The sequence below is a fragment of the Eptesicus fuscus genome, chromosome 2 (assembly GCF_027574615.1).
Source record: "Eptesicus fuscus isolate TK198812 chromosome 2, DD_ASM_mEF_20220401, whole genome shotgun sequence".
Taxonomy (NCBI): Eukaryota; Metazoa; Chordata; class Mammalia; order Chiroptera; family Vespertilionidae; genus Eptesicus; species Eptesicus fuscus.
Window position 1 is genome coordinate 102,007,329 of NC_072474.1, and position 14,135 is coordinate 102,021,463.

At 34.8% G+C, this 14,135-nt stretch overlaps 1 protein-coding gene across 3 annotated transcripts in view; it reads right to left on the minus strand.

Annotated features, from left to right (window-relative positions):
- The window catches only part of TBC1D19 (TBC1 domain family member 19), a 100,050-nt gene that overhangs the window by 50,306 nt on the left and 35,609 nt on the right, over positions 1-14,135 (minus strand). For all 3 annotated transcript variants that reach the window (XM_008140200.3, XM_054729669.1, XM_054729673.1), the window contains 5 exons: positions 13,104-13,178; positions 11,873-11,936; positions 10,838-10,884; positions 8,098-8,208; positions 4,184-4,256 (listed from right to left, as the gene is read on the minus strand). In XM_008140200.3, coding sequence (XP_008138422.1) covers positions 4,184-4,256; positions 8,098-8,208; positions 10,838-10,884; positions 11,873-11,936; positions 13,104-13,178 — 370 coding nt within the window. The remainder of the gene's footprint in view (positions 1-4,183; positions 4,257-8,097; positions 8,209-10,837; positions 10,885-11,872; positions 11,937-13,103; positions 13,179-14,135) is intronic.

Sequence of the window (14,135 nt, forward strand, 5' to 3'; positions counted from 1 at the left end):
TGTTTATATCTTCCTCTATCTCTTTTTTCAACGTTCTATAGTTTTCTGAGTACAGGTCTTTTACCTCCTTGGTTAAGTCAATCCTAAGTATCTTAACTTGTTGTTTCATTTTAATTAGCTATGATTGCTGAGACTTAGTAACCAAAGAATCAAAGGTTGTCAGCCAATTCTTGTCTCTACAAAAGTGGATGATACTACCAGGTGATACACTGAAAGCAGTACAAAATAAATTCTTTACAGAATTTATTCTATTATATGAAATACAATAATTTTGCTTTCCAAGTACCATACTATGGTCCAAGAATATGACACCCAAAGAAATCAGAACCAGAATTTCCATTCCTCAAAGAATGGTCTGAGGACCACTATGTTAATAGATGCATATACATTAGGAGATCTTGATTGGAAAAAAAGGTTCTCTGGTAAAATGTAATTAGAAGATGCTAAGATCAATGTTTACTTAGGACTTCTCACAGTTTTTAACATGGTAAACCGCACTGTAACTGTATATCTTTAAAAAGTATATGGTTTAGCCTTCCCAAACCTTATTTGAAAACAAGATCCTCTTTTTCACAGGGCATATGGTGAATGTTTCATGGCACACACTCAGGAAATGCTGTACCAAACGAAGATGCTTTATTCTTTCCGAAATAACAACCTGAGAAAATGTCTATTTAGCAGAACCCCCATCTAATAAGATTAATTATTATGTATATTCAGACAATAATATCAGAAATATGAGCCCCCTTGTTCATGAAAGAATGCTGATTCTGCTCATCCTTTCCTCTCACAGCATAGGTCTTATCACTGGTTTCCATAGTAAGTATGTGTGTGTGTGTGTGTGTGTGTGTGTGTGTGTGTGTGTATTTAAAATAAATGTATATTCATGAGAATTTATAGAAATAATAAATGTATGACTTTGTTATGATTATTAAATACAGATTCTACATTATAATGATAAGGATTCTCCTACCAACGTTTATATAAACCTGATAAGTTAGTGAGAAATGCACTTCAAATATAAAAATGGAAAATCAGTATGGGTAAAACATAGGTAATTCAGGTTTTTAAAGATAAGTAGGAAATGAGGGGAACACCGTGTAAATTATATGATTGTCTAACCACTAAGCTGTATACCTGAAACCAATACATAATAAAAAAGTAAAATAAAATTAATTATATATTTTAAAAAGATGAGTAGGAAGGATATAGTTTCTGTAAATCACACTTAAACTTAATCCTAAATATGAAACTTGCCTCTAGCCAAATACTATTAGCAATATTTTCAAAATATTTAGCATTACATTTCCAATTTAACCAAAGCCATAGACATATAGTAAAAAATAAAAAAACTATTTTTTACTACAGGCAAAAGTAGTTCTATATGACCTCATTTTTCTTTCCAAGTAATTCTGTTGCCTAGCAATTCTCAAGACAGGCAAAAAATTTCAGTATTATACCACTAAAAAAAGCTCATTGGATGAACACTAATTCAACCCCATTTTCAGCAGTCCTGCTTTGAAAAGTCAGGGAGCAAAAATAACTGCATCAACTAACAAGATTTTCAACTTCCTCCCGACCTACTGAGGTGCTCTCTCTTCTGCTCCAACTACCCCTTGTATATAATAGCCAAAGCCAGGCGAGTCTTATCTCAATCTTATATCTTCCCTAAAAACAAAAATTATGTCATATCTATGTATTCACTAGTCTCTGGCCCTTATCAGGATCTCACCCACATTTGTTGTCTTATGAGTGAATCAAAGAACTATACTCTAGATTAAGAGAAAAATTAGGTTTTCTAAAGCATAGCTATTATAAGTTTAGAATGATTTAAAACAATTCTTAAGGATTTTTTTCAAAAGTGAAAAACATAGATATCATTCAAGGTTATATTACTATCTCTTTCCCCTTTTGTTAGTTATATATGACTAGAGGCCCGATGCATGAAATTCCTACAAGAGTAGGCCTTGGTAGCTGCGGGCGACTGCCTGGATCCCTCCCTTGCAGCCATGGCAGCTGCAGGCCTGGCTTAGTCCAGGACATCCGATCTAATCAGCATAGCATGCTTTTATTATTATAGATTATCACTTGCCATGAACAGAAGTATAAGTTAAGATATCTGTCTCAGTCTGTTCAAGCTGCTGAAACAAAACTAGGTAGCTTATAAATAACAGAAAATCATTTCTCACAGTTCTGGAGGCTACAAGTGCAAGAACAGGATGGCAGGATAGTCAATTCTGGTGGGGATCCTCTTCTGCATTGTAGTGTACTGACTTTTCGCTGTGGAAGAGGCTGGGGAGCTCTGTTGGGCACCTTTTATAAAGAAACCAATTCCCATTCAGGAAGGCAGACTTCTTAGTTTTGAATCTTGGTTCTACCACTCACTAGTTTTTGTGACTTTGGGCAAGTTATTTCACATCTGCACTTCTTCAACTTTAAATGGTGGTATTACTTCTATCTCACATCATAGAAAAAAAATTAAAACCATAATACAATACCACTATTTAATGCCAGAATGACTAAAGCAAAGAAGATGGAATACACCCAGCATAAGCAAGCATACAGAGCAACTACTGTTCTCACACATTGTTGATGGAAGTGTAAACTGGTACTACCACTTTTAAAATTCCTTTGGCAGTTATCTACTGAAGCTAAACTTATGCCAACCCTAGGACCGAGAAATTGCATTCCCGGGTGTATACTCAACATATATTCACCAAAAGACACACATTAGGATGTTCACAGCAGCCTTATTTGTAATAGCCCCACACTTAAAACTTCCCAAATACCCATCAACAGTAGAATGGATAAATAAATGTGTGTGGTATGTTGATACAACAGACACTATAATGCAAAAAGCCCAAAATATATATAAATTCACACAGCAATATGGCTGAATCTCACAAACACAACAGTGAACAAAAGAAGTCAAATGTCAAAGAGTACATAACAAAACTTTATATGTTTTAATTCATATGAAGTTCAAGAATTGGCAAAACCAATCTATGCCGGGAGGAATTGAATAGTGGTCTTTGACCTGGAGGGTAAAAATTGAAGGAGATTAAGAGGGGGCTTCAATTTATTAATCTGTACTTGTCCAATTAATAAAAATTGCTTGAATCATTATCGTATGATATGCACTTTCCCCAAGGCATTAAAAACTAGTAATTTTAAAGGAGGTAATAAACACACCTTGTAGATTGCTGAGAGAGTAAAATGAGACAATATACATATAACACATAACATATGCTCAATAACTGTTTATTATTATGTTTGTTAATATTACTAAGAATAATAAATATCCAACTTCCTTATTTTATAGAGGAAGAAACAAGTGCAAAGATGTAAAGCGACTTGTCCAGGACACACAGCAAGCCAGTGGCAGATGAGAGTCTAGAATAGTTCCCTGACACCTGTCTAGTATTAGTTCCACTACAATACAGGCCTCCCACATTTTAAAGCAATTTTTACTTCCTTTTTATTATAGCTAAATATGAACCTGGGCTTTTATAATAACCATATTGCACTTCTATACAAAAAGAGAAAAGTTAGGGAAATTTTCTAAATGATTAAGGTTTAAGACAGGCGTCCTCAAACTACGGCCCGCGGGCCACATGCGGGTGTTTTTGCCGTTTTGTTTTTTTACTTCAAAATAAGATATGTGCAGTGTGCATAGGAATTTGTTCATAGTTTTTTTTTAAACTATAGTCCGGCCCTCCAATGGTCTGAGGGACAGTGAACTGGCCCCCTGTTTAAAAAGTTTGAGGACCCCTGGTTTAAGAGATAGTGATTTTAAAGCCTGAGTTCATTCATGGTAGAATGTCTGTGTTTGTGTAATTTGGTGCTATGAAAAATAAAAATAAATAAATAGTACTGTCCAATAAAGGGATAGATGAGGGCTGCCAATGAAGATTTTGCCAACAAAATAACTTGTATATGTCCAATGACTTATCGGAATTATTTTGAGCTTCAAATAAAAAGACAAGATCAAGTTGCACTCTGATCATGATAACATACAGAATTCTATTCAATACTTAGTAGAAACCAAGGAGAGGCAAAAGCATTCTTTGTTTTCAGATATAAAAATGTTACTAGATTCATTTGGAAATAACAAGATACATTTTTACCTCGCTCTCATTTATCATTTATCATTGATCATATGCCATATGGGAGAAATACTAACCAGGAGGCACTTGTGTAGAATCATCTATACCTAGTTGTCCGGTAGTTAAGCCGAGTTCTACAAATAATTCTTTCTGAAAAACAACACACACAGAATTAACATACATCTCAGACTTTGCTACATGTAAAAAAGTAATAATCTTCACCTAAACATCAGCGTAAATAAAAATCACAATACAAAACGAATCTTTGCTTCCTTCAAACATCTAAAGAAGAAAAGGCCTGCCCTAGCCGGTTTGGCTCAGTGGATAGAGCAGACCAAAGTGTCCCGGGTTTGATTCTGGTCAAGGGCACATACCTCGTTTGCAGGCTCCTCCCTGGCCCGGGCCCTGGTAGGGGCTCCTGCAGGAGGCAAGTCAATGTGTTTCTCTAACATCGATATTTCTGTCTTTCCCTCTCTCTTCCACTCTCTCTCTAAAAATCAATGGAAAAATATCCTCAGGTGAGGATTAAAAAAAAGAAGAAGAAGAAAAAGAAAAAGCCATTATTGAACCTTTAAATAGTAATGCACTGATTCAATATTAAGGAGCAGAACAACCATGACTTTTTTTATTACAGTATTGCTACGTAACATTTACATTTTTTATTTTCATGAGAAAAAAACATGAAAAGATAAAAGCTGTTAGGAAAAATCAACATATTATGGGGAAAAACTTAAATATACAATATTTCTCCAAAGGTAGAGCCTTTAGTAGTATTTTTCTTTCTCCTAATTTCTTTTACCTAAGAAAATTTTTACTTTGATGTCAATGTTTTAAAAAACTATTTTAAAAATAGTTCTTGATTTTTTGTCTTTTTAGGTAATAGGCTAATCAGTAAAGTAAGAAATGAATTATCCTTTGAGGAAAGAAATATTAACATTCAACTCTTTCCTGAAACACACATCTGCACACACTATATGTAACAATGGTCAATTCTAATATCATTGTTTAAAATTAGCAATATAATTCTGTATCTATGCTTTCTATGGTACTGTACTTCACTCAGCTCTTAATCAACTAAGCAATGAAAATATCCAAAACAACGTAATTAATTTTTAAGTAAGATTAGACTATCAAGTGCTCTGCTAAAATAAGAATAAATTAGATTTATTCTCCAGACTTCCTCTACTTATCTAGTAATGTCTAAGGAAAGTAATTATGTTTGTCTGTTATTTTTAAAATATATAACAATCCCATTTATTTGTATTATTTTTCTTCCCTAAGTAATTAAATATTTCTATTAATATTTAATTGCCTTAGTGTTTTGTTACTATTCAATTGCTAAAACCAAACTTCCTTCTTCTTTAAAAAATAAAATTAATTTTGATCCTCCCCAATTATCTATTATTATTTAAGTTCATAATTTACTAATGTCCCTCAGAAGACAGTTATTGAGCCTAATATGCACATACATTTCATTTTTGTATTAATTTTAAATAACTACCATTATATTTCAATTCTTAACTACACTTGATTTTCATCTGTACTTTAAAATAACACTGCATCATGTTACCAATTTTTCAGATTAAAGAGGTAAAATTTTAATGTTATTCTTCCATTTGCAAGCATTGTCTTCCATTTATTTTAAACTCTTCCTTCATTAAAATCATTAGAATTAATGATAATGTATTTGATTTTTTAAAATAAATTTGATCTTCATATTACAGAGGGACTTAAGTCCAATAAGTATTTCAGTATTAGGTTCTATAGTCACAATGGGGAATTATACTTATGCTAAGACATGTGAGGAGCATAAAAAAAACTCTGAACATCGTTTTCTATTCCACTGGTCTGGACTATTTTTTATTCAACATCAGTACACCTGGCCCCTAAACTCAAATTTCCTTTAAAACTCCCCTAAAATATCGTGCCTTCTGGGATACCTTCTTTGATATTCCAGGCTGATTTGGGTAACTCTCTATGCATATGGATTACCTTTTTCAACCTCTACCAAACCATATAATCACATCAGATCAAAACTATTTTTTTACTTGTCCATCTTCCCACTACCCCAAAGCTCTTGGAAGACAGAATGGCTCATACACATTTGCACTCCCAGAACTTGGATGGTGCTAAGTGACCCATAGTGGGGCTCAATAACATTAAACCATACCACGGAGCTCTAGTTCCACCCTGCTGCCTCCACCTGACTGAATTAGTAAACAGATGATAGTGTCTGCAACTTTATAGGAATTTCCGTTTAACATGGATGAGTCTATACAACATTGTGACCTAGATTTAAAGGCCATCCAGTATAGTAAGTACCTCATGACTCACTGAGTCTCACCAAGTTCAATACTCATACAGACAGATTACGGATATAGACAAACCATGCATCCTGCAGTCAGAATCATTACACATCCAGGCCCTGTGGTTCAGGAAAGGCAGGGACAACTATCCCTAATGACCACAGGAAGAAAAGGACTAACCATATTGTCAGCAGGTAGAGCCTCAATTTCTGAAAAATTAGTCACAAGCCAAGGCGGGTGCCAGCGGGAGCCCCCCCGATCGCCCCGCCGGTCACCCCACAGATCGGCCCTGATTACGGCCAGGTCTAGGGACCCTACCAGTGCACAAATTTCGGGCATCGGACCTCTAGTTTTACAAATAAGAAAAGTAAAGCTCAAGGTAAAAAAAACTTGCTCAAGGTCACATAGCTAGTTAGTTGGCTTCAGAATCTAATCACCTACACTGTATCTACACGCAGCAAATAGTTTAAGAGGTGAAATCCACTAAAAGACTTATTACAACAACAGCATAGAAGTTCTCTATCTTATACACTCCTCCACATACACACACACTCATAATTGGCCCACTATCCAGGGACAACCACTTTTTTCTGGTATATATCTCCATATTTCAAGAAACAAGTGTATATTGCTATTTTTAATTTACCAGTTTCAGATATTTACTGGGTTTATTTGTTTGTTTGTTTTTATGGGAAGTGAGGATTTTTAGCTCATGTACTTCTCACCATCATCCTATATAATAAAAGGCTAATATGCAAACTGACCAAATAGCAGAACAACTGGTCGCTATGACACGCACTGATCACCAGGGGGCAGACACTCAACGCAGGAGCTGCCCCCTGGTGGTCAGTGCATGTCATACCGATCACTTGTTCCACCGTTCGGTTGGTTTGCATATTAGCCTTTTATTATATAGGATGATGCAGGAGCTGCCCCCTGGTGGTCAGTGCACTCCCACAGGGGGAGCGCCGCTCAGCCAGAAGCCAGGCTCATAGCTGGTGAGCGCAGCAATGGTGGAGGGAGCCTCTCCCGCCTCCGCAGCAGCACTAAGGATGTCCCCCAAGAGCTCCGTACTATGAGAGGGCACAGGCCGGGGTGAGGGACCCCCCGCCCAAGTGCACAAATTTCGTGCATCGGGCTTCTAGTTTCAATATAATTATATATAAACTAGAGGCCCAGTGCACAAATTTGTGCACAGGTGGGGTCTGCCTGCCCCCCCCCCCCAATGGGGGCCAATTGGGCTGGGCCAGTGGGGGAGAGGGGACGTGGGAGGTTGGCCAGCCAGCTCCACCCCTGAACAGGGTGTGGGGGGCTGATCAGGGACAGGGCCAGCTGGGGGGGGGGGGGCGCCCCCCAATCAGGCCCACTGGCCAGCCACAGTGCACGTAATAGCAACCAGTCGTTCCAGTCATTCTGGCGTTCCGGTCACTTGGCTTTTATATATATAGATTCTTGATTAAATCTATATTGTTTGCATTAATATGACAATTTAAATGTAATTCACTGCTAAGCCACATAACATGTTATAAATGTGTTTCCTTTCTTATACTTTTAAATTAAATTCATTTAACTCTTCCTGCACCCTTTAACAATCTGAAAAGATCTTTCTCAATACAATTTTGCATGTGGTCAAGCCAGTCAGATTATCTGTACTTTCAGTGTTTTTCTTAGAGGCCTATACTTACCAATTCAGGGATGTCTTTTACTTTCAGAGGAACTTGGATTAAACCCAAATGAGTCCTGAAACTAAGAGAATCACCATTTTCATAATTTGGGTTGCGAAGATTAATTAATACCTTTAAAAACAAACCCAACAAAATTGATTAGTTTTGTATAGAATGTTTACACTTCTAAAATTGGCAGTGATATACTTGGTGTATCACCACAAAATTAAAAACTATTTGGGGTTAATCATATACTTCAATAACATTCTAAAATACTGGAAAATTGTATTAAAATGTTAAAATACCATAAACATGCTTTTAATTAGGATGGCTTAATATTCCAACAGATGATCTACCATTTCATTATAACAATTTAAAAATTTAATTATAAAGGAAACTTTTTAATGGTAAGAAAAAATAAAAATTGTTTGATTATAACAATTTACCAGGAAAGGTGACAGAAAAATAAAAATTGCTCGACTGTAATATTTACCAAGGAAAATTTTAGAACCAACTGTAACCCTTTTAAAAACAAATATTGACAATGTTTTTTAGAAAGATACTAAGGTAATATTGGAAGGTATCACCTCTAAATCAAATCCACATGGAAAAACAAAAGAAATTTTCAGAAGCCAAGCTAACAAGAAAGACAATTTACATACTTTTCAAAATTAAGCAGATAAAATAATTCTTGGAAATTTGCATATTGTTTAATCTAGGAATCTCATTTCTATGAGTATAGTTGTGGAAATAATATAAAATGTTTGCAAAAATAGTGCAGAAAGAATGTTATGAAGTGCTGTTTATAATGGAAAAACATATAACAACTTAGACATCCCATTCAAGGGAATTACTTAAATAAATTATGATCAATTCACATAATAAAATACATAACTTATTATTACCTACATAATAAGTTATGTAGGTAATAACATGAAAAATGTTCATAATATAGTATGTTTTAAAAATTATGATAATTGTGTCTATTGCTGTATGATGTATTATGAGTAATTTTATTTAAAATTTTCTTCTTATGTATGTTTTCTTATTTTTCTATCAACATTCATTTGGGGGAAAGAATAATAATAAGTTTTTAAAATATTTTAAAGTTGAAACTCTTGAGGGAAATCAGCAATCAAGAGACCAGGGAAGGAGATGATGATGATAGAAACACTATCATATCTGAGGAAGGCATTGAACTGATAACTAATCGCTGATAAAACGGAATGTGCTATAATGCTCAAAGTTTCACAAAATTGCAAACACTAGATTGAAACTAAAAATATCAATGGTATTTGTTTTAAAAATAAAAGATTTAGAAAAGAATCAACCGTGTTAAATACAGACTAATCGAGAACAGCACAATTTCAGACTACACAAATACTGCATGGAGAACTCACAACACAGACTGGGAAAGAAAAGGAACCTATGAATACATGGATGATAGGAAAGATAAAATATTAAAAATGCAGACACTATAACTAAGGAAATAACTATAGAAAATGTTCTTGAATTAAATAAGAATCCCAGCATAAATAGTAAGGAAAGCATCAATTCAGCAACAGTTCCTAAGGAAACAGAATATAACACTATTAGGGAGAAAACACAGTTAAAAATAACCATATAAAAATTACATGAAATTTCAGCCCCTGGTGCTAGAAAAGGAGTTTAGAAGAAACCTTTAATAAGCTAAGAGAAATAATACCATCACTATACAGTTTTGACCAACCTAACTTCTCTTTAAATTTAAAAGGAGACTATTTATACTGCAGACAACTTGATGAAATTTCTAACAATGTTTAATGCTGGTAAACTGGTATCAGAGACAACAGGCTCAGAAAAGAAATAAAAATAAAATGTGAAAGATTCATTCGTTCATTTAACAACTATTCATTGAGCAAGAATATGCTAAGCCTTTGTTGGAGATAGAGCAGTAAAAGATAGGAAGAGCTTGCAGTAGGTTTTCTATTTATGCCTATCTCCAGGGATACCTGGGAGTCTGGTCAAGATGGAATGGAATGTACTAACTTGTCATTTATAATGTGCTATTTAATAGCCCCTGTGTTTATATTGTTTATTGCCTGGACTAGAACAAGGAGGAAATAAAAAGGAAAAAGATTCCCTGAGCACCTATATGTGCCAGGCAGCAAGCAACATGACTTATAGTCACTATCCTACATAATAAAGAGGTAATATGCAAATCGACCGAACGGCAGAACGACCAGTCACTATGACGTGCACTGACCACCAGGGGGCAAGACGCTCAACACAGGAGCTGCCCCTTAGTGGTCAGTGCGCTCCCACAGGGGGAGTGCTGCTCAGCCAAAAGCCGAGCTCACGTCTGGCAAGCGCAACAGTGGTGGAGGGAGCCTCTCCCACCTCCGCAGCAGCGCTAAGGACCCCTCGGGGGATGTCCAATTGCCGGCTGGCAGTTGGACATCCCCCAAGGGGTCCCAGACTGTGAGAGGGCTCAGGCCAGGCTGAGGGATACCCCCTGCCGCAGTGCACGAATGTCATGCACCGGACCTCTAGTTTTTTAATAAAAATCTTCCTAATTGATTTACTTGCCTCTAAACTTTCCACATTCTAATATATTTCCAATAGCAATATCCATACACAAATCTGATCATGTCATTCCACTGCTTCATTGACTTGGGGGCTATTTACATGGTGATTCCTCTGCCTAGAGATATTCTTGTATCATCATTTCTTTCACATTTTTCCCTCATTATCATACACATATTTAACCAATAGAACTTACCTCAAGAAAATCCTTAGGTGCATAAACAGGTCTGAAAAGGCTTAAATCTACAATTAAGAAGACAGATTATAAACAAAATTTCAGTTAACATAGTACATGTTTATTAGTAATAAATATTAATGATTCCTGCATTCATTACTGTGCAGCTAGATTAAGTCAAGCATTTGTAGAGTGATGGTTATTTGTCACACATTGTGATAAGTACTGGTAACACAAAAATAAAGACAGTCCCTCCCCCTTGACAGCCTAGATGGCATATTCTGAAAGAAACTGAGTCTCCCTTTCATATATTTGTAATAGATTATTTATAACTGAACTGAATACACAATGTCAATATAATATAAAAGTTCTATATGAGAATTCTCAAAGTGTGTAGAATACAAACAATACATTCTCAGTGAATTCCTCTAGTTGTACTGCCTTTGGAACTTGTGTGACACACGGCTTCCTATGTTAGCACTTAGCACTTATATCTTGCCCAGTCCCCCACACTTATTTTTAAGGAGGAAAGTGAGCAATTATGTAGGTGTGTACTTATGCCATTATATATACTTATCATAGTAAAGTATATATAGTTGTCATTAATTGTATGTTTATAAAATTGATTGACTCAGTTTTAAACATTAAAATTATCCCACAATAAGTTTTTAAAAACATTTTTAAAAACATTTTAGAAGTCTTAAAAACACCATTTAACTTATCTTTAATATCGCAACAGAATTAAACCTTGAAAAATATTTACCTTAACTATGAGTCTAAGAAACCTAAGAATTATTTAATTTACTCTTTTATAAAAATGTTTTCAAATACTGCTTTAAAAAAGGATAATTGCCTTAAATGTTCTCAAAATAAGAGAGAACACTGACCAAAGTTAGGAATTTTCAAACTGCAAAGCAAACAAAACAGATGACAGTAAATTAGTGGGAAAGGAAAGTTGCTATCTGTCCAAAAGTACTGTTAATATTGTTACTTTGGTCCACAATTAAGAAGGCAATTTCCCCCACTACCACATCTTGGAAAAAGCTCTTCTTATACCTGGTTCATCAGTTCCCATTTCATTCCATTTATTGAGAAGTTCTTTCTGTTCTCCAACTGGCCTCTAGAAAAGGCAATTTAAAAATTAGTTTCATTTTGTGAAGTTTAGCATTGCAGCTGAAAAATTAGAATCAATAACTCATCTAATAGTTTAAATAAGGTACTATAACATAAGGAAAAATAATTTCATTACACACAAACTTTTTTAGAATTACACTTAAATTATTGTTTAACTATTATGTCTAGTTTCAGTGGCTCAGTTAATGAGTCCATGAAAAGAAGGTAAATAATCTGTACTGGCCAGTAAATTTCACACACAAACACTGCTCCTTAGCCACATACTACACCGCTTACCCTCTCCAGCAATCTCAGAAATGCATTGCAAAGGGGACTGGCCAAAAGAGTGTGACTGAGTCAGTAGCATCATCTTCCTATACAAATGATAGTATATTACACAATACTACCTATTTAGACAGTTTTAATATAAATTTATCTTTTTTAGCACCATCCTCTGGTGTCTTCAGTGACTTGTCCTTGGATATTATCCGAAGTACATCCACTATATTCTGTTCAACAGCAGGGAACAAATAGCAGGTAGCAAGAACGAAGTGAAGAGAAACTTGTTCTCTCCTAATTGGGAGCAGCTAGAAAGAATCCAGAACATTCCTCAAGTGGCTTTTCTCTCCTTTTTCATCTCTCGCCGCTCAAAGCCCCGACTGACAGATAAATGTTGAGTACTAGATCTAAGTAAAGCTAATACTATTCCATCTAAATAGTTCTTTAGAGAGATAACAAATAATTCTTTTCATTGCCTATGTTAACACTGAAAGATGGCATCATATTGGCTATTACAAGAAGACAGTATGTCTGAACTCCATGTCTAATTCAAAAATATGGCAATTTTGCTAATTAGCCAGAAAATAGGAGTCAACAGGTAACTGAAATCCTTAACGTGCACCTATAACCTTTACAGCCAAGTCTCTAAATAATCTATAGTGTAGATTCTATACTTTATTTCTACTTATTCTCAAGTTACAGGTTTATTATAAAAAGCATTACAGCATACATAACAGAAATCTATATAGAATACACCCACATGATTAATATTTTATATATTTTTGTTTTAAAACAAACTGATATACTAGTGAAAAAGATAAATCTGCCTAAGTTATAACTTCATGATACTTTCTAGTGCTTGATTTATAATAAAATACTTAAATATTAAAAGTACCTTTCGTGCCAATGGGATACTCAGTTCAGTGCACATACTATTTAAACTCTTCAAAATTCTTTTTTCCCAACTTCCCTGAAACATAAAGAACAATCTATTATTGCTTCTGGTTAACAATACTGAAACTGATTGTAAAAATCAATTTAAAAAATTAAAGATATTATGAGTTATATAGAAATGGTGAGGTTGGTTGAGATTGGTTATCTTCATACCTTAGTTCAGTCAACAAATATTGATTACAGCCTCTGTGCCAGCTTTTCCACTTGCAAGAACTTCAGCCAGATGGTTAAAGAAGTCATTTCCACAGACATCAAAAACAGAAATAGAGTTTCCTGACAATGAAGGGAAATCCAAGAAGAAAGTGGCTGCTTTCAAGCTGGGTCGACCTTTAGGTTCCCTCAAGAACTCTAATCTCAATTAAGTAGTATTTATTCATTCCTTTGTTTACTCGCTGGCTCACTGACTAACATATTGAATGCTTTCTATATGCTACGCACAAAACTAGGACCGTGTGTAAATGTAATAAGGAGCCTTTGACTGGTTATTATAAGAAAGAAACTCCCCAACAAGTGGAATGACTTAACCAAACGGCTTAAATCAATGACACTGAGTTCTGTTTCCAGAAGTACTTAAGATAAAGGCAATGAACTCCAGAGGTTGCGTTGGGTAAACCAGAAGGTCCACTTCCGTTCCAGTTTTATAGATAGTAAATTTTTCTCAGGTTGTATTTGTAGAAGTGACTAAACCCTAACTCTCAAAAATAAATGCTCAAAAAAATCATAGTTATTTGTGAGCTATTAAATTAAAATGTTAATATACACTTAGCATTCCCAAAAAAGAGTGGAATTAGCAAATAAGTTCTTGAAAAATGACAGTTCATTAATACAAAATAAAAAGAAAGTAATGTTTTCTACCCAAAAGACTTATAAGATAAATAAAGTTTTAAAATGTTATTTAGAAGGAAAATAAATGGCCTTTTACATTTATAATGTTTAAATAGGAAGATATTACCTTTTACCCAAACTCATATCC